General features: G+C 35.1%; 3 protein-coding genes across 4 annotated transcripts; 1 reads left to right on the forward strand and 2 right to left on the reverse strand.

Annotated features, from left to right (window-relative positions):
• Positions 1-3,551: 3,551 nt before the first annotated feature.
• On the reverse strand, positions 3,552-4,978 carry LOC113758093. Its single transcript, XM_027301122.1, has 5 exons — positions 4,685-4,978; positions 4,375-4,581; positions 4,194-4,286; positions 4,021-4,125; positions 3,552-3,936 (listed from the first exon to the last, which is right to left on the reverse strand). The coding sequence occupies exons 1-5, from the start codon at positions 4,976-4,978 to the stop codon at positions 3,562-3,564; spliced, it is 1,074 nt and encodes a 357-aa protein (XP_027156923.1). The 3' UTR covers positions 3,552-3,561.
• Positions 4,979-5,804: 826 nt separating this feature from the next.
• LOC113758094 lies at positions 5,805-9,512 on the reverse strand. The gene is made up of 4 exons (XM_027301123.1): positions 7,264-9,512; positions 6,871-7,071; positions 6,669-6,756; positions 5,805-6,578 (listed from the first exon to the last, which is right to left on the reverse strand). The coding sequence occupies exons 1-4, from the start codon at positions 9,510-9,512 to the stop codon at positions 5,805-5,807; spliced, it is 3,312 nt and encodes a 1,103-aa protein (XP_027156924.1).
• An 8,000-nt stretch (positions 9,513-17,512) lies between these two features.
• Positions 17,513-22,363, forward strand: LOC113758095 (pollen-specific leucine-rich repeat extensin-like protein 4). 2 transcript variants are annotated; one of them, XM_027301124.1, is made up of 3 exons: positions 17,513-17,727; positions 17,824-18,438; positions 22,148-22,363. In XM_027301124.1, the coding sequence occupies exons 1-3, from the start codon at positions 17,643-17,645 to the stop codon at positions 22,177-22,179; spliced, it is 732 nt and encodes a 243-aa protein (XP_027156925.1). In that variant the 5' UTR covers positions 17,513-17,642; the 3' UTR covers positions 22,180-22,363. The 2 variants fall into 2 exon arrangements, with proteins under 2 accessions (XP_027156925.1, XP_027156926.1); XM_027301125.1 differs by having other exon boundaries at positions 17,839-18,438.
• The last annotated feature ends 502 nt before the right edge of the window (positions 22,364-22,865 follow it).

The raw sequence follows: 22,865 nt of genomic DNA on the forward strand, positions 1-22,865 counted from the left end.
AGGTAACTGGGGTCAACACATGACCTTAGTAGAGTTTGCGTACAATAACAGCTACCATTCGTCAATTCAAATGGCTCCATACGAGGCACTATATGGATAGAAATGCCGGTCACCGATCTATTGGGATGAAGTCGGTGAGAGGAAGGCGGTAGATCCAGCAACTATGCCATGGATGGAAGAGGCACGAGAAAATGTCAAGTTGATACAACAAAGACTCCAAACAGCTCAAAACCGACAAAAGAGCTATGCAGATAATTGAAGAAAAGACTCAGAGTTCGAAGCTGGAGACCGTTTTCCTCAAGGTCACACCATTACGGAGCATCACAGCAGGTAGAGGAAAGAAGCTCCAACCGAGGTTCGTTGGACCTTTCAAGATTCTCCAAAGGGTTGGTAAGGTAGCGTATCGCCTGGAACTACCGTCCAGTCTATCCAAAATTCACGACGTCTTCCACGTCTCGATGCTTAAGAAGTACTATCCCGACCCATCTCATATCTTACAGCCAGAGGAAATCGAAATAGATGAATCGCTCACTTATGAAGAGAAACCTGTACAGTTGCTAGATCGAAAAGTGAAGGAGTTAAGAAACAAGCAGATTCCTTTTGTAAAGATATTGTGGAGAAACCATGGGGTAGAGGAAGCTACCTGGGAGGTGGAAGAAGAAATGCAAAAGAAATACCCTGAACTTTTCGTGAGTCAAGGTGAGAAATTTCGAGGGCGAAATTCTTCTAAGGGGGAGAGGGTGTGAGAACCCGTAAATTTTCTCATTTTCTAGGTTTTATTCTTTTTAAGTGCATGCTTTTCTGCATTTTCTTTATTAGAAAAATTTTCTAGATAACTTTTATGAGTAAAAATAGTTTTTAAATTATTTTTCTAGTATCGGTTAGTCTTTGAGAAATTAAGAGCGTATACCGGACGTGGGACCCGCTAGTGCGGAAAGATCGGTAAAATTCGGCCAGTTAGGCTAAGTTTTGTATACCAGGTTTATTTTACCGGGTGTTGAGAGATAATTAGAGGTTCCCAAATGGATTAGTGTGGGAGAGACAAAAGGATAGCTTTGCATTTAATGAGAGTGACAAGTGTCACTTGGTTAGTTGATCTTGATTTTGACCACTATTTACCACTTTACCAATTAAAAAAAAATTGACCAAGAAAGCTTCATTTTCTTCACTCCTTTGGCCGGCCTCTCAAGAAGAAAAAGAAAGGGAAAAGCTCTCAACTTTCTTGCCTCAATCTTGCTCAATCTAGAAAATCAACCGTTTAAACTTCCAATTTCTCCATAAAAACCTTTACTTGAGTAGTAGTGGGGTTGATTGTGAAGTGGTTTGGAAGCAAGAGGTGTTAAGTTGGTTTCTTTCTTGAGTTGCAAGGTGAGTAATTAAGGAACATCTCTTTTGTTCTTAGTAATGTTAAATTAGTGGCTTGTGTGAGTAAAAGAGATGGTTTTAGGTGTTATTTCATGACTTGTGGTTGAGATTGGTGAATTTTATATTTATTCTTGATTTTTTCTGTTTTTATATGTTTAGTATTGTGTGGCCATGGATGATGGCTTGGGATAGTCTAGAATGAAGCTATAGTGCGTAAATTGTAGCTAATTGCGAAAAATTTCCACTTTGTGCGGAAAATTCCAGATTAGGGTTTCAAATAACCCCATTCTGCCCGGTACTGTTTGGATAGGAAGAAGGCCGAATTAGCCTTGGGTTAAAACATGAAAGTTGTAGAAAATAATGTTTTATAGTTGCCTCTAAAATTTCAGCCCAATCTAAGCTCAGTAGCTTGAGAAAAGACAGAAATACCCGGACTACTGTAGGTAGAGTTCGGTGAACAGGGTTGACATTTCACCCGATCTGGCCTTGTCTGTTTAGCTTGATGCGTACTGATTTAACCTTTGGTCAAAACACAAAAGTTGTAGTGTTGTGTCTTAGCTTTCCAACGCCCTTGGAAACGCCCCAATTGGACTCGGTCGCCTGAGTTATGGTCATTTAACCAGAATGCGGTTAGCTAACCTGTTTGTGCGATTCTGGTTTGGTACATTGAAATTTTGACCTAGTTACACTGTAAACTGGACTGAATGGCCTTCTTCAACATTGTATCCCTTTCTCTTAGTTTCGAAACGGTGTATATTGCACCTCAATCCGACAAGGGTAGCTTTAGTTGTGTTCATTCCGCTAAGTACACTACAAGAAAATTGTTCATCAGTGACAACACAAAGTCATCACAGAACATACAAATATCGTCACAAATACCTTTTATTGACGACTTTTTGATCGTCACAAAGTCGTCACTAAATCCCCGTCATCACAAATAGTTATCATTAGTGACAACTTTAAGTAGAGCATTTTTGACAAAAGATCAAGTCGTCAACAAAACACTTCCGGATTGTCGTCACTAATGACAACTATTTAGTGACGACCTGAAATGTCGTCACTAAATAGTTGTCATTAGTGACGATAATCCGGAAGTGTTTTATTGATGACTTGATCTTTTGTCAAAAATGCTCTACTTAAAGTCGTCACCAAAAAGCACCGAAAGCCATTGTATATAACTATTTTACTGACAACAATTGTCGTCACAAATGTAGCTTAGATTTAGTGACAGTCTCTGTTGTGACAAGGAGTTTTTATTTTCTATTTTGTGACAACTTTTTTTTGTCATTAGATAATTTCTCAATAGCTTAATAGTCATAATTTGGCGACTGATATCATTGCTAAATCATTGATTTTAAACAAACCATACAAATAAACATGAACGATTGATAACCAAAAGTATTTGCATTAGATTACATGGTAATAATATAGCATTCTCAAATGCCAAATTCAAGTGTACATTACCCAACTAATGCCTACAAAAATAACATTTGTCCAAAATATCACTTGTACATAAGGTACATTTACAAAAGTAATCACAGTTTAAGAAATTGAAGAATATCTAAATGAACCACTCCATGAGCAAAAGACAATTTTGTCTTCAACATGCTTCAACCATAACCATAGATATCTTCCAAAAGCTAGTATGAATAGCATTTATCTGTCATAAAAGAGTAAAAGAAGTAGGTAAGGGGAGGAGTACAATAATAAAGAACAAGTAATGAGACTTAGATTATTAAGACAAAAATTACAATTCATTAAGAACCTCATATAATTTGGGCCCACATATTACAACACCAGCAAGAAGTTAGAAATCACAGTCCAATCTATACAAATACAACACTGCATAAGCTCAACTAAAGAGCTCTCTAAAACAGTCCACAGTGACCACAAGTTACCAAAAACTACAGATCAGCCATAACCATAACCATAAACTACACAACTATAACAAAAAATAGTCCACAATGATGCATAACATCAGCCCCAAAAAATGCTATTACCAGCTATTACCAAAAAATAGTCCACAGTGACCACAAGTTACCCAAAAACAGGTCACATCAGCCCCAAAAAATGTTATTATCAAAAACAGTCCACAATGATGCATAACATCAGCCCCAAAATCAATAAGTTAAAGGATCAGAATAGCAACAGTTCACATTAGTATTGTAATTCAATTATTCGTATGAGAAGGATGCATTACCAGCTATTACTACCAGATGCATTTCCATTGCCTTGGTTCTTGGACTGCAATTCTGCTCGTAAAGCCTTAAGGAGTTCCTGCATTTCAAGCTGCTGGTTTTGCATTTCAGCTTGTTGATTCTCAAGCCTTTGCATCAGCTGCTGTTGAGATTGGACTTGAACTTCCAATTCAACTGATCGTTTCTCAGCTTGTTCTGCCCTTTTCTTGAATTCTTCTATCTCTGCAAGTTTTTGTGTAATTAAACTAGCCTTGGAGGGGCCACGACCACGTACATATCCAGTTATACGCCCAGTCACCTCAATACAGATGTCTTCTTCGGTTCGATTTACACCACTAGATTGAGCTTCTAGCTGTAAGTCCTTCATTTTGCTCTACAATCACAGGTTTGCTATTATTGATATATGCATAAGAGACATGAAGCATTGGTATTAAGTTGAAAGTGATATTTTTCTTACCAGTTTTTCAGCTGATGTCTCATCAACCATAGCATTCTTCTTTCGACAAAAATGTGTCATGTCATAAAGTTCAATTGGTCCAACTGTCCTTCCCTCCTTAGCTTCCTATTAGCAAAACAGGTTAAATAACCCAACCACATATCATAAATGAACTACTTTACACGTTTACTGACCCGGTCATCCTTATGACGTAAAAATGATTTTGTTCCAGCTGTATGGGCAGTTTGCTGCTTTGATCTATTCAGCTTATTTCGCTCACTTAAGGCCTACAATTGTCAATTCTATCTCAGATCTAGATAAAAAAGAGACATTGGCAAAGTATATAGCAAATTAACAAGTATGTGCTACACATACCTTGAATTCTGGACTACAATAGTAATCGCAAAGGTAAATCCAATCTGATTCTTCCACATATTCTGGTCGACGTGCAAGAGCTTCCTCCTTAGAGCCACATTTTTTGAATAGCATGTGAAAATTATAACGTCGACTTCTATACTGTGAATTTAATTGCTTAATTAAAGCTGGTTTCACATGCTCTCCTCCATCATAAGTGAAACTATTCTGAATTAAAAATAGAAGGACATATCAAAATCAGAAAAAATTAATGGACTAATTTAAATTGCGTCTAGAAAACCAAAAAAATACTATGATAGCAGATTCTTACATTAGTAATTCTTAGCAGTTGATCTCTATCATCTTTAGGAAGCTTGCCCCATTTAGGTGCTTTCCACTTGCCATACTTTCGAATAACGCAGCTTGCCTCTGAAATGTATCGCTGAGCACCTTCTCCAACTAGTCTTCCACTTATTTCAGAAACAGTAATGTTCACCTTTTTTCCAGCTTTCTTTTCATTTGATAGTGCAATATTACGCGTATATCCTCTTTTTTTCTTTTTAACGTCACTTGGTCTAGTAGATACAACGTAAACAAGACCATAAGTGCTAACAATAGCAGCCATGGCAGTAATTAGTTAATTAGAGTAGAATTACACGTAAAACTGACATACCTGAACCGTTTGACTCAAGGTCTTGCATACTTTCAGTTTCATTGCTTTCGCAACCAATAGCTTGATTAGATCCAACATGCTGTGAAGTAGGAGTTCCATCAGTTTGCAACCCAGCAGCTTCTTGTGATGTCATTCCATGCCTAAAGATTTTTCAGCAATCTGTCTACTCTCAGCTTGTATACCTGAATTTCTTGTAGCATTTTCTCTAGCAGGATGCACTAGGAATCCATAATCCAGCAATTTAAGCCACCATTATACAACGACATGTAAAAGTTGAATCAATTGCTTTGTCATAAACCAGTTTATCTAAGTGGCAGATTGAAAAAAATAATAACTAACCTCAGATTCATCAAATAGACGGATCCTAGAAGACCTTTTTGTTAATACAGGTTCAGTGACATTGCTTGTCTTGGGAATTGCACTATTTTTTGGTTCACTAGCTTGCTACAATAACATAAGAATGCGCTTATCAATAGTAACTAGTTTAGGATGATAATTGCTAGTTTAGGAAAAAAGAAAATATCTGGAAATGACTCTTGTTTCTTTACCTGACAGCTTACATTTTCTTCAGTTTGCTCCACAATTCCTCGCCCAGCATCCCGACTTTGTCGTAAAGTAAATTTTCCCTTTTTCCCCGGTCCAGCCATCTATCTACATAATCATATAACGCAAGCACCACCAAAATCGTAAACAACACAAGCAGCCATGACAACATATCATAAACTACAGAAAAAATACAAGAAAAAATTTGATTAAGAAATTCAATGAACAACATTGTTTAATCTGATTCATAGTCATCGATTTGTACAAATTGTTCATTTTCATCCTCAGAATTGAATTGTTGCTCAATTTCCTCATCATTATCAATAAAATTGTCATCCAATTGCCTTGCACGGCTAGCTGACAATTCTATAAAAAACATAGCACCAGCCTCTATCCTTTCTTCAGTTTGCACATCTCCTCTCTTCAAACTGACCAACTCAAGATTTTCTTGTACACCAATCAAATCTTCATGATACTCTTCTTGGTAAGCCTCTTCGTTATCAACCAAATCATCTTCATGCTTCTCAGGAACATCATAAGATGAGCGTGGACTAACTAACTCTACAACATGCCAATTACCTCCAAGCTTCATATCTTGAAGATAGAAAACTTGTTCAGCTTGGGATGCTAATATAAAAGGCTGGTCTGAGTACCATGTTTTTGACATGTTGATGCTAGTGATATTGCTCTGCTTGTCTACTTTGATTCCCGAATTATTTCTCAAGTCCCACCAATCACATTTAAACACAACTACTCGATTTTGAGTAAATGAGTATTCAACCTCAACTATATCAGTAATTATACCATAGAAGTATGTTTCTTTATCAGCATGCTCCCCCTTTACCATAACTCCACTATTTTGTGTCTTTCTTTCTCTTTCCCGAGCCTTAATGTGGAATCTAAATCCATTCACATTACAGCCAGCAAATGTATTGACTCGAAAATCAGGTCCTCTAGCCAAGGACAACAATTCATCAGTACATTCTCCACGTGCATGTGTATACATGACCTACATCAGCCATACCAGATTCTTTAATAGTTTACTAAAATAAAAAGTAAAGGAAATTGACAAGTTTTTAACATCTCTTCCAATACTTACACGTTCTTCAAACCACTTTGGAAACTCCGAGTCTAGCCTTTGCTGTACGCTCGATAAATTTTGCTTTTCAAGAATTTGTCTATGCTCCCTAAATTTGTAGTAGTAGAAGTAGTTACATATTCTATCAAATGACTTTAATTACAAGCAATGAAGAACATATTATAGAACACGACATAGATTTATCATTAAAGTATATTATTACCTCATGTAATCATCTACTTCTTCACAATTTTTCAAGATGAACAGGTGTATTCTTTGCAATTCAACCTCACTTAGATAACCAATCAGTGCTGCCCCAAAGGGCCGAGCCAAGCTAGAAAATATAGATAATTTTCCAGCAGCTTCGTGTTTCTCCATATTTCGTTCCGTTTGATTAAACCTGGTCGGAACATCATGCAAATACCTGGAAATGAATGTAAGACATTCATCATCCAAGTAGCGCTCAGCTATACAGCCTTCAGGTCGTGCCCTATTATTCACATAGCCTTTGTATTGACCCATTTTTCTATCCAAAAAAAATTCAGCCCGAGTTGTTAGAAAATAAGAAAATTGGAGGTAAATCAAATAGGCATTATTAAAAATAAGAGGCATGTACCTCTCAAATGGAAACATCCACCGGTATTGAGCTGGTCCAGCAATCTTGGATTTAGTGGGTAAATGGACCATTAAATGGACCATTACATCAAAGAAATTTGGAGGAAAAATTTTCTCAAGTTTGCATAGTATTAAAATAATATTTTTTTCCTGCATTTCCAGCTCATCTAGATAGAGAGTTCGAGAACAAATTTTTCGAAAAAAATTGCTGATCTCTACTAAAATCTGAGATACATCTTTTGACAGCATTCCTCTAGTTGCTACTGGAAGAATTCGTTGTATGAACACATAGTAGTCATGACTCTTCATTCCTAAAAGTTGACACTCCTTGGTCTTCACACACCGAGGAATGTTTGAAGCAAAGCCATCCGGGAACTTGATAGTGCTCAAAAACTGGCAGAAATTCTTTTTCTCTAGGCGTGATAAAGTGTAACATGCAGGTGGCATAACTTTAGATGCGCCACCTCCCGGTTGTAGATGCAACTCTTCCCTTAATCCCATTTCTTTTAAATCCTCCCTAGCCTGCCATGTGTCCTTAGTTCTCGAAGGGATATTCATTAATGTACCTACCAAAGATTCACATACATTCTTGACAATGTGCATAATATCCAAATTATGTCTAATTTTATTGGTACTCCAATATGGAAGTTCAAAGAATATGCTCATCTTCTTCCAATTTGAACTGTTCTGCACGCGTTTTCTTTTCTTCTGTTGCAGCAAATCAGGTGCCTTGCCAAACTCAACTTGCTCAATACGAAGAAGTTGTTGGAGGACTTCCTCACCTGATAGGGTCCTAGGAGGCTGTCTATGTTCTCTTTCTCCATTAAATTGTTTTTTTTCTCGACGCCATTTATGATCAATAGGTAGAAAACGGCGATGGCCCATGTAACAACATTTGTGACCATTATTAAGATATAGACTAGTCGTCTCATCTAAGCACACAGGACATGCCTTGTACCCTTTTGTACTCCATCCCGACAAATAGCCATATGCTGGAAAATCGTTTATTGTCCACAAAAGTGCTGCACGTAACATGAACTTCTCCTCCCTGAAGGCATCATATGTCTCCACACCAGTGGCAAATAACTCTTTTAACTCATCAACTAGTGGTCTAAAGAATATGTCAATGTCATTTCCAGGTGTTTTGGGACCAGGAATAATCATTGATAGGAAAAAAAATGGATCTTTTAAGCATTTCCAAGGAGGTAGATTGTAAGGAACAAGGATAACAGGCCATCTACTGTATGAAATGCTCATGGTTCCAAAGGGATTAAAGCCATCACTAGCAAGTCCTAGCCTCACATTTCTAGGATCTTCAGCGAAGGACTTGTGATTTCTATCAAAATCCTTCCAAGCTAATGAATCAGCAGGGTGTCGCATCATGTTCTCATTATCTACACGTCTCTCCTTATGCCACCTCATATCCCGAGCAATCTCTTTGTTCACAAACAGTCTTTGCAGCCTTGGTTTTAATGGAAAATAACGCAACACCTTTCTACGTATTTTGGAATTTGGAGATTTATACCGCGGTGCTTTACATTTTTCATTTGGACAATGATCAAGGCCTTTATTTTCATTCCAAAAAAGTGCGCAATCATTTTCACAGGCGTGGATCTTTTCACACTTCAGCCCCAACTCACGGATGAAATTTTTTGCCTCGTAATATGAACTGGGAATCAAAGCTGTAGGAAATACTTGATGCAAGAACTTCAGCAACATATCAGTAGATTTACAAGTCCACCGATTCATTGTTTTCAAGTGGAGGATATGGACAATAAACGAGAGTTTTGAATACTTTTCACAGCCCGGGTATAGAAATTTTTCAGCCTCCGATAATAATCTGAGAAACCTACTTGCTTCTCCTTCTTTCTCGGTACAAGCACCCGTATCAAGTTCCGGTGAATGTCTCCAACTCTCACCAAAGTTAGCAACTCCTACATCATTTAATAGCTCCTCCATACTGTCAAAGTCACTATCATTGTCACTTATTTCTATGTCATCATTCTCATCATCAGATTCAAACCCTTCACCATGATATATCCACCTAGTATAACTATCAACAATTCCTCGACACAAGTGATTGGCCATGACTTCCTTAGTTTGATCCTCAAAATTATTGCATACTTTGCAAGGACATGGCAGTTTACAATTAGGATCCTTGCCTAGAAAAGCAAACTTAATAAATTCATCAACTCCATCTAAATACTTGGGGTCGAGGTAGTTCTTAATAGACATCCAACTCCTATCCATATTGTTACAGCCCTTTATCCTACGATAAAGAATATGACCGCCACATTATATAGAAAACAAATGCAATGTAATATGAACTAAATTTAAACTCCTCAAATACTAGCAATGGGATCCAAGGTGTAAAACACATTTTTAGCAAAAATCAACCATCTCAAGTACAAATGCATTAGTAAGGCAAGAAACTAAATAGAATCTGCAGCCACAGTATACATGCAAAAGTTTGGCAAACAAAAGATAAAGCAATAACATGAATAATCAATTTCATAGGCTGATTTTGCTAGCTAACAGCACATTACATGTTCAAAAAACATAGGATCAGGCATCATATATTTGTAAAGGGAAGATGTCCAACGCAGAAATAATAGAAGAGTAAAGCACAAATATAAATTTCAAGCCTGAATAATGGTAAGAAGGAACAGTACCTGAAACTCAGACCACTCAATTGGTTTTCTTTTCCTACCAAGAACAGGAGCTATTTGCAATCTTAGCACTGCTCCAGATGCAGCAGTATGTGCCTTTACAAGAACCTCCTTATATCTGGTCTGAAATGCAACTGGGAGAAAACGTCCAGTGCTTTTGTCACCAACCCTGTTTATCAAGAATATCCCCAATTATATGGTAAGCCACTAATGTCTTGTATAATTAGTGGTAGGAATTAAGTCTTCAGATTTAATTCTAGAGAGAGAGAGAGAGAGAGAGAGAGAGAGAGATTAAAGTATGTGAGTTTGATTGAAGCAATAATAATTTCTAGAAGATATTTTCATCTATCTCATGTGTCGGTTCATTTAAGGCTAGGAAACTGATTCGCAGCAGAAATTTATTCACATGTTCAGATGTAAAATAACTCACACAGTCAACTTACTAGAGTTATGTTTTCTTTCTTCTGTTTTCTATTTTAAATGCCATTTTTCCCACCCTAAACCTTGAGATACAACCAGAAAAGTATATCTGGAAATTATTTTTTTTTGGCATAATAAGATGAACAAGTAGCTCCTCCAGTTTGAAATGTTTGATAAGATCAATCTTTTTTGCACGGCAAATCTTGTAAGTAAATTAGAGTACTTTTTTAAGTCGTGTAACTTGAAGTTGCCACTTGCCAGCCTGTTGAATCAGAATTTGCAGAAATAGTACATCATCTATGGCCAAATTTTGAAGTATATCGATTCCCTCGGATGGCTTAAGCCATTAACCAACCACAATAACGATATAATGGCAACTAAGAAGTACAAAAAAGATTAATAGCAAACGGTGCTATAAAGTAATGCATTGGTTGTCTTCACGATGGCTTATGATTCTGAGAATTAGTCAGAACTAATTAAGTAAAGGAAATATTGTAACGGAAGTTGCAATCAACAATGTCCAAGAAATTAGGGAGCTGCAAATAATTATTTTCCAACAAAAATCTAGGATGACAATGCCATATATGAGATATCAAAATGAAGTTCTTCTTCTTCTCTTTATTATTGCACTGGCATTTATCATTGTTTCTGCCCAATATATGATGTAGTACTACAAGATGTACGCTAGTGAAACATTTTTTACAATATCCCAATGAAAGAGAAACTTCCAAAAGTTGAGCCAACATCTGTACCAAGATTCTAGTCTATGCTTTCCATCATCTGGATCCCAATAGCTATGATAGCATCTAATAATCAAGAGCTGCTAAAAGATTTTGGGCAGAAATTTGCAAAAAAATATTGTAGAATATTAGGGATTTGGAAAAATTGGGGAAAATGTATAGGAGAGAGAAAAATGAACCTTTCTAATGAAAACCTTGCCCTTTAATGCTGGACAACCATGGTGATGCTAGTGAGAAGCCAGAGAACGGATTTGTTGTGTGGGTGAAAGTATCAGGTGCCGTGCGGAAGCTCTGTTTTGTGCTGATTCGCTTCCCTTTTCTCCGTCCTTGTTTCTTTTGTTTCTGTTCAGCCCGTCCGCCGCCCCCTTTACTTTCTCTTCTATTCTCTTGTTCTCTCGCAATCTTCAGCCGCCCCCTCTAGCCGTTGTTTCTCTCTCTCTCACTCAGCGCTGCCCCTTCTTTTCCAGCCGTAAACAACCCCCAGCCCATTACTCCTAGCTCTCTCCGCTGGTGGTTCTCTCTTTTTTCTCTCGAAGTTCTCCTTTCCTCTGGTTTTTCTCTCAGCTATCTCGCCGTCCTCTTTCTCCCCGTCTGTCAAAACCTAGCTCTCTCTGGTTTTTCTTACCTTCAGCCATCAACTTCCCCGCCGTTGTTTTTCTCTCTCTCTTGCCCCTCTTGTTTCCTCACTCAACCAGCCGCCAACTCTCTTGCTTCATCAGCCCTCCAGACCCTCTGCTCCCAGCCGTCAGTGCAGAAGCTTGTTTGTTTCATCTCGGTGAAAGTTTGTGTTTCAGCTCGGAAGCTCTGTTTCAGCTCAGTGCAGAAGCTTGTTTGTTTGCTTTAACTCAGACCAAGTGTTCCGTTGCTTTTGTTTTCAGAATGTGTTCCGCTGCTTTGGTCTTTGCTTTGCTTTGGATATTGTTTTTGTTGCGCGGCACTTTCACTATGATTTGATCAAAATTTTGACTTCACTCATTTTCCCTCCATTTGATACCAAAAATCATGTTTTTTTTTCTGGATTTGTAATATGGTTTGAACCATAGATTTTAATGCTATAGTATTATTCTTTATTTTTTAGCAAAAAATAAAAATTTTCATCAACATAGGTGGCAAAATTTGTTAATTTCATATAATTGAAAATGTACTTTTATAATTTGCTAATATTTTATACTAATTTCTTATAATTGCAGCACTAAAGAACATCATGTAATTGAAAATAATTAAACTCAAATTATATGGTTATAACATAGTTTCAATAAAAATAATCATTTTCCCAACATTTGAGACCAATCATCATGCTTTTTTTTATTTTTAATTTGGTTTGAAGCATAGATTTTATTGCTATAGTATTATTCTTTATTTTTTAGTACAAAAACACAAATTTTCATCAATATAGGTGGCAAAATTTGTTAATTACATATAAGTGAAAATATACTTTTATAATTTGCAAATATTTTAGCCCTGAAATTTTTTATAATTGCAGCACTAAAGTACATCATTAATTGAAAATAACGAAAGTCAAATTCTATGGTTATAACAGACTTTCATTAAAAATAATCAAATGCTATTAATAAGACATTATTGTTAAGTCAAAATCAAAGAAAATTTGGTGATGACATAATGTTATCACTAATTTATTCAAGATTATAATGACAAGAAAAGTCGTCACTAATTAAATTGCTAGTTTTTAATATTGTCAATTGCTAGTTTTTAATACTTTTGTGAAAATATTGATAATGGTTGAGAAAATTTTGTTACATTACTGCAAGTGATAAATGTACTTTTGTTCTTTTTCAAACATTTATTTTAATGTTTAATTTTGTTTAAAACTATTGTACTAGTATAGATTTGCAAGACAAAACTTAAGTTCTCAATAGTTAAAAAATTCATTACAGAGAAAACACAAAGTAGTAGTTGCAAAATGTGTATAAATTACAGATATTTTAATGTGTATAAATTACAGTTTATTTTAATGTTTAATTTTGTTTGAAACTATTTTACTAGTATAGATTTGCAAGACATAGATTTATGGGTAATTTCTTTTTTTTTTGCTTTCACATATTTAATTTATGTTAAATACAAAACCTACCAGTTTCCCTTTCATAAAAATATTAGTGCAACACTTTTTGAATTTTACTTACAAACATTTATGTATTTAACATAAATTAAATGATTCAGAGTGAAATGCCCATAAAGAGCAGAATATTTGTTCATGTAATGGAGGAAACCCACAAAGAGTTGGTACTTTATGGGCCATTTCTTTTTTAAAAAAATTTAATTTATGTTGAAAAGATAACCTGCCAGTTTTCGTTTTGTAAGAAATCAGTGTAACACTTTTTGAATTTTACTTACAAACATTTATAAATTTATCATAAATTATATGTTTGAGAGTAAAATGCCCATAAAAAGTTGGTACTTTGAATAGATAATGCTCATTTGCCCATAAACTACACTCCCTGAAGGCTATTTTGTTAATTACTTTGTAGTACTTTGTTATTCCTTTGCTAATACTACTTGGCATGTAGTACAAAGGATAAATCTGGCATAAATTTCTTATTCCATTGATAAAAAGACCTGCCTGCCTTATAACTATTGTAATGAAAGATATATCTTTAGAGTTTATAACAAATTATTACTTAAGTTTGAGAAAATTATAAAATATTTATGCATAGTTTATCAAGATACCATTCACAATTTCCTAATAAAAAAATAGGGGCTAAATTGTAAAAGTTAGGGTGCCATAATAGAAATAATAAAATTGGTGTATTACATATGGGGGTTAAATTGCAAAAGTTAGAGTGCCATATTAGAATTAATGAAATTGGTGAATTACATATGGGGCTAAATTACAAAAGTTAGGGAGTAATAATAGAATTAAAGAAATCGGTGTACTACATATGGGGCTAAATTGTAAAAGTTAAGGTATCATAATGGAATTAATGGAATTTTTTACAACATTTGGGGCTAAATCGCAAAAGTTAGGGTGGCACAGTAGAATTAATGAAAGTGACTTAGAAATAAGTACTTTAAACAGTAACGATTAATTCTTGTCACTAAATCCGAATCGGTAGAGTAACAGTGACGATATTAGAAGTTGTCACTATATAGATCATTTTAGTGACAACGTTTTTCAAGGTCGTCACTGAAGACTTAGTTGCTTTGAGCAATTATGACAACTTTCCTTATCGTCACTAAACAAACACGTTTTGTGACAACTTTACGTGTCGCGACTAAAGAAGCTCTTTTTGTGACCACTTATTGTCATCACTAAAAAATGTTGTCACTAATAACTATTTTTTTTAGTGATCAGTGACGACAACAAAAAGTCGCCCGTAAATAGGCCAAGCAATAGTGATGATGTTCTTAATGTCGTCACTATTGTGTGTTCTAACACTCCCGCGCTCTTGCTAAATCTTGGCGGGAATTTACTAGTGACGACTTTTCTAAGTCGTCACAAATGAGTTGGCTCCCATTAGAGGTTTGTGACGAGTTAGAAAGTCGTCAATAAAGGATCCCCTTTTGTGACAACTTTTTTTCGTCACAGAGAAAAGTTGTCACTAATGACCAATTTTCTTGTAGTGGCAACAACAAATCTGCCTTTTGTTTTCCAATCTAAACTTCGTTTCCGCACATGTCCTAGTTTGATTTTTGCACTTATACGTTCCATTTGATTTTACTCTAGTAGTATGTGGATTCGGTTTATGACTCGTATTCGAGTCTCATTGTGCTTGTTTGAATGTTTAGGGCGTGACGGTGATTCAAGACGCTCTTTAGGCGGAAGTGTATGAAATTTCATTTGCTTGCTTGGTGAGTGTACCACTCACTTGCTTGTTACTATATAGCTTTGTTACCCTTGAAATTGATGCCTTGAATGCTTATTTGCACCGTTGAAATTGGTTCAAGCGAGGGTGTACTTGATCACTCTCACCCTTTATGTCTTACGTATGACTGTTTACTGCGTTACTTGAATGGTATATGAATATATTGGAATTGGTGTCGTTTGGACGAGTATCCAACGGCCATTACTGTTATCACTGAGCTCAACCCCATTGGTGGTCAATTGAATCGAGCCGGCAAGGGTTTGGTCGTGAAAATTGACGAGTCATAGGGACTGTTATATGGAATCTTGTAGTATAAGACTCTCGATTCCGGTATACTCGAGTATTACCAATTCTCTACTGTTTGGAGTTCGGGCCCGGTAGGGGTATGTTGGGTGGAAGGAATGGAAGTAAAGTGGGGTCTATGTTTGGTTGCGCTTTGTACATTGACGGAGGGTCAATGAGATATGATCAAGTATGGCGAGTGAGGAAAGGGACTCTTGAAAGCCGTCCGTATCCTTTTACCATTGTTATTGATATGTGACTTTATTTAGTTTCCTTATTGAATGATTTGGGATTGATCGACTCCATGCATAATTGAACTTCCTTGCTTGAGTGAAAGTATCTCACTGGGAGTAAGCTCACCCTATTACTTTTGTTTTCCTTACAGGGGTTTGAAACTTTTGAGAGACTAGGACCTTTGGTTGCCGAGTTGAGCTTGAGTAAATACATTTTGAATAGCTCCTTATTGGGCAAAACCTTAAGTGCAATTTGATCCAACCTTTGCGTTTGAGTTGTAATTTGCAAACCGGACTTGTATAAACGTGTATAAACTTGTTGGATAACTGTTGTATGCTATTCTGACGTGTCCGGCACTGTTCATGTCGGTTCCGATTTTCGTTTCTTTTATTTTGTGATTTTGACTTGTTTGAGCGGGCTTTTATTCTCCCGGAACGTTTTAGATCGTGTTTAACTGCACCATTAGTCCTGGCGAGAGTTGGGCAGACAGTCCGCTAACCTCTTTGGTTCACCTTAGGGGAAGGTGGGGCTGTCACACCGTTGTTTAGGGGTTGAACCAATTTAGTCTCCATTACTTCAGCAAACACACATTTCATCTCTTAAATTTTGATTTTCTGACCAATAGGGCAATTGATATTAAATCACTCATGGACAGAAATTGATGTTGAATCACTTAATTTAATCGGAATAAAATACATCAATGCTACGCACCATTTGTGAAAAGACTTGACCATGCGGGAGAAAAAAATTATCAGATTGGCCCCATTTCGCCATCCCTATGATACCCAATTATTCGACACATCTATCTACATTATTCTTAAATTTTGATTATTTTTTTGAAGAATTTTGAGTGTTTATTGAATTTTGTCTCTTTCAAGCGTTTTCATTAATAATGTGTGCCTATCACATATTTTATTTTATCCAAATTGAGTGCTTAATGTCAATTTTAGAACAAATTGAATGATTAAACATCAATTATTCCCAATTGATCAAAATCGAAACTTAAAGGACGAAATGGTGTTTGTATTGAAACAATGTCAGACCAAATTGATCCACCCCAAACAATGAGGATGACAAATGCATTTTTCCCATTTGTAATAAGTGTAACAGGCTCTCTGATCAATTTACTTTGGAACATTAAGGTGGATTGCTCATGACAAAAGCAACTCTGTTCCTTCTAAATCAAAAGTCATAGATTCTGTTGATTAGTACCTGTAATAATTTTCAGCCTGTAATTTGATGGCAGTAAGGTGCGTGTCATCCTTTTCAAATATTTTTCTGGCAAATAAAATTTTGGGGTGGGAACCATTGGCATTGCCCCAAAAAAAATATGCTCAACAGGGCTTTACCCTTTTGTATCGTCAGATACACAACTAGTTGGTCCAGATCGATTCCTACATGGAGAGTATTTCATAAGATAATTCATTCAAAAGATAGTTGCCAATGGGAGAGGAGCGAGCCAAGGCGAGGTTGGGTTAAAAGCTTCAGGTTCGCTCTTTTTTTTTTCCCTTTCTTTCGCCCTTTATTTTCCTTTCTTTCCAAGGAAGCATATATTCTACTGTTCTAAAACCAATCCAAATGGGAAGAAAAAGGACTAGATCTATCTTTTGGACCTCTCCGATTGCCAGATTTTAATTTGAGGGAAAATGGACATATCCTTGGATCCTCCAGTTAATAAACGCGCCACAGTTTTCGATTATTTATTGTAAAGGACATGTATGTTGATTTTTCTGTAAAATGTGTTGCTAGATATATACAATAAAAAAGTAGTTTGGCCAATGAGTGTTCAACAGGCACCTCTTAAATTTGTTTAAAAAGTATAATTAATTTAGAAATGTATTTAATGTAGGTCGTGTAATAATTGTGATTGCGTGTATCCTAATCATAAGCGAGCTATAAAATAAGTGCTATTACTTGCCTGAAGAATCTTTAAAAATATGTATATTCATTATAGATAATCCTAAAATTATTCCCATTTCGTGTATTGTAAATTTTCTTATCCCATTGTTCAGTATACCGATAACTTACAAACTGATTCCCTTACGTACGTTCCTCTTGCAATTCCATCTATTAATTCACTTTAGATTTACAATCTGTTCTTCTTTAACAGCACATTACACCGAAGCCTCCTCCTTTCTCCAGACTAATAATAGCCAAAGCAGAAATCCCCATAATAAGAATAAGAAGTACATACTGTATTAGTTTCAATTCACGATGAAGGCAATGACCGTATTGGCAATGCAAATTCGCTTCCTTAGCATTTTCGTAGTCTGCACTTGCTGCTTTCTGAGTCAATCTGGTATTTATATTTTATGAGTCTGATTGACCTGTTCATATCCCATTAATATCTATGCTTGCTTCGTTGGTTCATGACTTTTGTATTTTTCTTACTCAGTTGTTGCATTTGAAGGAAGCATACCACAAATTTCTGAGTCCAAGAACTCACAAGTACCAGCACGTCCACTCTTTGATTTAATGCTGAAAAAAGCAAAGAGACCAAGGGGTAATATTTTTCTTCAGGATAGCACTTTAACTGTACAACCAAATGACAATTTTCCTCCCTATTGTACATTATCTCCCTTGATCCCAAAATCTCCAATTTCAACTGCTCCAACCCCCGGAATTTATACACCACTGTCCCTGCCTTCGCCAATGTATTATGCACCGCCTTTCACCATGCAAAGTCCTCCTCCAACTGCAAGCACACCTAGAATAGTCCCAACTCCACCATGCGCCCCCCCATCACCACCCACACCACAGCGACCACAGTTTTCAGTCTGGTGTGTTGCCAAGCCCACTGTACCTCCTACGCTACTTCAGGTGGCACTTGATTATGCCTGCGGTTCAGGTGCTGATTGTGAGCCCATAAAACGCAATGGATTGTGCTATCTGCCTGACACAGTGATCGCTCATGCTTCCTATGCTTTTAACAGTTACTGGCAGAAGACAAAGCTGGCTGGTGGAACTTGTGATTTTGGAGGGACAGCCATGCTTGTCAGCGTTGATCCCAGTAAGACAAATGTCATCTGTCATTAAATCTTTTTCAGAAACATTTTGCCAAATTGCATTTTGAAAGTTCCAAACAAATGGAGGAATTTAATTGCCCCACGATTAACTTGACAATCACCATATGAACGTAGGTAATTTAATTTTTTAGTAACTAGAAGTAGGTAAAATCCTAGCGTCGAAATAGGCAAATTAGGTTCAAATGAGAACTCAAGAAGGTTTTCTATTTAAATGCTACAATGAGCAATTTCGACATTTTCTTAAGGTGCACTGCTTACTGATTGGCTTTCAGCAAATGCCGATTAACCATAGTAGCACCTAACACCCATAAATGTACATGTCTGCATTTATTATTTTCTTAAATTCCGAAAATTTTCCTGTTTATATTTACATTTCTAAAGTGTTATTACACGTTTTTTAGCACCTAATACTCATAAATGTATATGTCTAGATTTATTATTTCCTTAAATTTCTAAATTTTCCCTATTTAGGTTTACATTTCTAAAGTGGTGTTACTTGAAAAAGCTGGTACTCAATAAACACAAGCAAACAAAACTCATACTAAACATCCTACTACGGTGCACCATATAATTCGTACATGTCCCGCCCAACTCCATAATTCGTGGGTGTCAGAATCCCCTTAGGAATTGTACTTAAGTTCTTGCTATAATAGTAAGATTAAAGGTTGTTAGAACCGATTTGTGTGGGTCCAGCTAGTAGGCTTATAATAAAGCAATGGCTAAAGTATAGTGGAAGCACCTAAATTTGTCAAAAGGTTCTATATTATTAAGGAAGTCTTTATCTAGTTACTAACGTGGAAAGTTTAACAATTTGAAATTCTGGATTCAAATCGCCTTTTTTCCCTCTCATTTCTTAAACCTCACACTTTTCCTACTTACAAAAATGTGAAAAGGTTTTATATAATTCTTTAAAAAAAAAAATGAGGCTTATTTTATGCTCATTAAATTAATTTTGGCTAAAATTCCAAAAATATCACTCAAAATTTGGTCATACATCATTTTTTGTCTTTCATTTATCACCTCGAGAATATCCTAGTAGTATCTTTATGATAAATATAAGACCATAAATTTAGAGGATGCTACCCCTCGCGGGTCTTCTTGCACATTATTGCGCGATTGCTCGATAGTGTTTATAGAAGAAGTTTCTTGGTGAAGTACCACAATCGTGATGATATCTAATGTATCTTCTGTTAATATCTTAATAGTTAGGCTCATGGTTTTACGATTAGTAAAATGTCCTAAGCTATATAAAATCTCAAAGATAGGTTGTGGAGAATATCATTAGTTTATAGTGTTTATTTTCGTACAGTGGGTACTTAAATTGGAATTTTAGTGAAGTCAGTGGCAGAATCAAAGTGGAGGCATTAGGGGCGTGGGCCCCACTGTCCCGCAAAATTGTACTAGTATATCTTGTGTTTTAGCAAATTTTCAGCTCTGTTCCCACTAAATTTCAAAAGTGGATATAATATAGGACTAATTTATGATTAGATGGAATTGGAATACTGACCAATCCAAAATCAAAAGCTTTTTTTTTTCTAATCATTTAGTTTACTTGGAAGTATTTATAATTTACTAATCATTACTCAAATGACTTGTCCGGACTTTTTCTAGTGAATTAAAAAAATACATTATGTTAAAGGTCTGCTCAATTAGAAATAAAGCAATTGTGATCTTTTTCAATACAACATGGGAAAAATAAAAAATTTGGATCCTTCTTATGACTAGTAATACAATAGGTCAATTTGCAATTTCAAAATGTTTAGTATGCATTTTTTAAAGCTTTTTATTTAAATTTATTATTTTATTTGCAAATTATGTTGGGTTGCATTAATCATGACATACATGTATCGATTTTGTATGTAAATATTATTGTGTCTTTAAAAAAAAATTATCAATATATATTAATATTATTTTTGCCCCCCACTAAAAATTATTTCTAGTTCGGCCAATAAGTGAATCCACAGATTAAGAACCTACTGATTTTGTCAAGGAACTTTAACAGGAAAGTGACCTATGGAATTGTAACGGTGAAATGAACAGATTAAAGAATCAACTAACTTAACAAAATTCACAATAATTTGTTTTCATTATCGTAACCAAAATTGTGTATTGTGTAGACACAATAGAGCAAATATATCGTGAATGCAAATAATTTTTCCTTCGAGTTACAACATGCCCCGTAGTCGTTACTTATAATTTTGGTACTGAGTGCATGGAAGGACAGAATTTTACGCAGCTTCCATCATATACCTTCCCAAAAATGCACCTAAAAACATATAAAATGCACATAAATTAGAACTTCCTCTGTAACGGGCTTTTAGATCATCCTAGACAGTCTGCACTGAATTATAGGTAGCAAACAAACACATTTAACTAATTTTATTCATACCTCCTTATGAATAGATGGATATGAGTATTTTAAGTTTTTGCATATGTGTAAAAATGAGTTATCCAATAATACCCATTTAATAAATGGTATGAAATGGATATTACTGGCTAATCCATCAAATCTAATTAAGCTATTTAGAATTGTCTTCCCCCAATCCTCCTCTCTTCCCCCACCTATTTTTTTTTTCAAATTCTTCATTTTATCATGATGTTAACTACTTTTACTTCATATTATTATTATTATTATTTGTTGGTTTTATCTTATCATTTTATATTTTCTTAATTTGTTATCTTGCTCATTTTTTAGCATTACCAATTTATGACAAGTTTTATCCTTTTTTCCTACCTTTCAAAATGAAATTCTAAATTTACACACGAAAAAAATGCTAGGGATTCAAAATTTTTGGATTAAGTTTTTATATTAACTTTTATAGTACTTAGTTCAAATTTTTATTTTTTTATTCTTTCAAAAAAAATTTTGTGACATAGAGTACGGATAGAAAAAATTGGTAATTAGACTCATTGAGCATTATAAGTAAATATTTAAAACTAATAATGGATGCAAAGCATGGTGTAAATTGATGACTTAGTTTGCAAAAATGAATTTAAATGAGTTTACAAAAAGTTAAAATAAATGGGTTATAAATAGGTAATTGGGTTACCCAATTTATTTTTTAACTTACTCATTTATACCCATCTAATTAAATAGGTATAAATGGGTTGACTCACTTATACCCATTACCTATTTTAACCAATCCAAACCTACCCAAGTCACCCATTTTGACACCTCTACATTGAACCAATCAAGTATAGCTGCATATAGATTGTCTTCTACTTTAGAATCTCTCTCTATCTTAAAATTTTACCTTTCATTAAATTTTTTTATACTATATTACGTAGAGAATAACTTAACCATGAGAAGGATCAAATAACTCTTGGGAAATAGATAAATATTTATATAAATAATCTTAATTGTCTAACAATGAGCGACTATGAGGCATCTTTCTTTTGAACTGTTTTGGGGACAGGTGTAGGTGTAATTGTATAACCAATCAATTGCTTAGAGTTGCTGTATTTCCTGCAAAAATCATTTTGCACTAAAAAACATTGATGCGCTCGTATAAATATAATAATTGATAGATCGCCAGCAAAGATGACCATAGCCAGCCGATTTCCCTATTTTCGGACTCATTTTCCCCTAGGCTTCTCACGCACTTACTTTTTAGCATAATACACATAATTTATCTTTGGTTGTTTATCCTTTAACCGGCAACTATGAAACTCTCACACAAATTTGTCTGGCAGGTTACGATGAGTGCCAGTTCATCTACTCCTGAGGAATGGGAGGACCTTAGGATTTGGAAGTGGATGGATAACCTGAATACCTGTCTCTTGTATAAATTTGAGCCCGGAAAAAAGAGAAAATGAATGAATTGATGGTGTCTTATTCTGTGTAATTTGATTTTTTGTTTGTATTATGAATTTAGTAGAACTACGTCAAATCATAGTAAGTGATGACAATGGAATCTTCTCTTCTTTGTGGGTCTCAGACTTCGAAGTAGCATACGAAATTAGAATGAAGTTTGCTCTATTATCTTATTTAAAAGAACATACATTTACTTATACTTTCTCACTAGTACTCTGAACTTTACATCAAAAATAAAATTAATAATATATTTTTATATAATATTATCAAAAAAGCAAAAGCTTAAAAGTTCAAATAATTTCATTTTATTATAAATTTTCGTTAACATGTACTATTTTTGTCAAATAAAAACATGAACTATAATGAGGCAGTTTATTGAATATGTTTTAGGTGTAATCTATGATACCTCAACATTTGAGCTATCAAACAATCTGTTGCAGTGGGCAAAAAACTTGGTTGAAATTGTGAATCATTATTGAATTGTGATTTTGATGGATTTTGATTCCTACAATAAAAGTACAAATGTTTTTCTTTAAAAGTGATGAATGGATCAGATGTAAATGTAACAAAAAGTTTTTGGAGGTCAGAACATTTTTC

This window comes from Coffea eugenioides, unplaced genomic scaffold (genome assembly GCF_003713205.1).
Source record: "Coffea eugenioides isolate CCC68of unplaced genomic scaffold, Ceug_1.0 ScVebR1_3598;HRSCAF=5059, whole genome shotgun sequence".
NCBI lineage: Eukaryota > Viridiplantae > Streptophyta > Magnoliopsida > Gentianales > Rubiaceae > Coffea > Coffea eugenioides.

Excerpts from the sequence above, each read along its gene's own strand:
- LOC113758093 (XM_027301122.1), bottom strand. The coding sequence starts at position 4,978 with ATGGCTGCTATTGTTAGCACTTATGGTCTTGTTTACGTTGTATCTACT. Across the intron at positions 4,126-4,193 it reads TACGTCATAAGGATGACCGG|GAAGCTAAGGAGGGAAGGAC; the intron begins GTCAGTAAACGT and ends TTTTGCTAATAG. Across the intron at positions 3,937-4,020 it reads AGACATCAGCTGAAAAACTG|AGCAAAATGAAGGACTTACA; the intron begins GTAAGAAAAATA and ends CTGTGATTGTAG.
- LOC113758094 (XM_027301123.1), bottom strand. The coding sequence starts at position 9,512 with ATGGATAGGAGTTGGATGTCTATTAAGAACTACCTCGACCCCAAGTAT. Across the intron at positions 7,072-7,263 it reads TGGATGTTTCCATTTGAGAG|GTATTTGCATGATGTTCCGA; the intron begins GTACATGCCTCT and ends ATTCATTTCCAG. Across the intron at positions 6,579-6,668 it reads CAAAGTGGTTTGAAGAACGT|GTCATGTATACACATGCACG; the intron begins GTAAGTATTGGA and ends TGGCTGATGTAG.
- LOC113758095 (XM_027301124.1), top strand. The coding sequence starts at position 17,643 with ATGAAGGCAATGACCGTATTGGCAATGCAAATTCGCTTCCTTAGCATT. Across the intron at positions 17,728-17,823 it reads CTGCTTTCTGAGTCAATCTG|TTGTTGCATTTGAAGGAAGC; the intron begins GTATTTATATTT and ends TTTCTTACTCAG. Across the intron at positions 18,439-22,147 it reads GCTTGTCAGCGTTGATCCCA|GTTACGATGAGTGCCAGTTC; the intron begins GTAAGACAAATG and ends TTTGTCTGGCAG.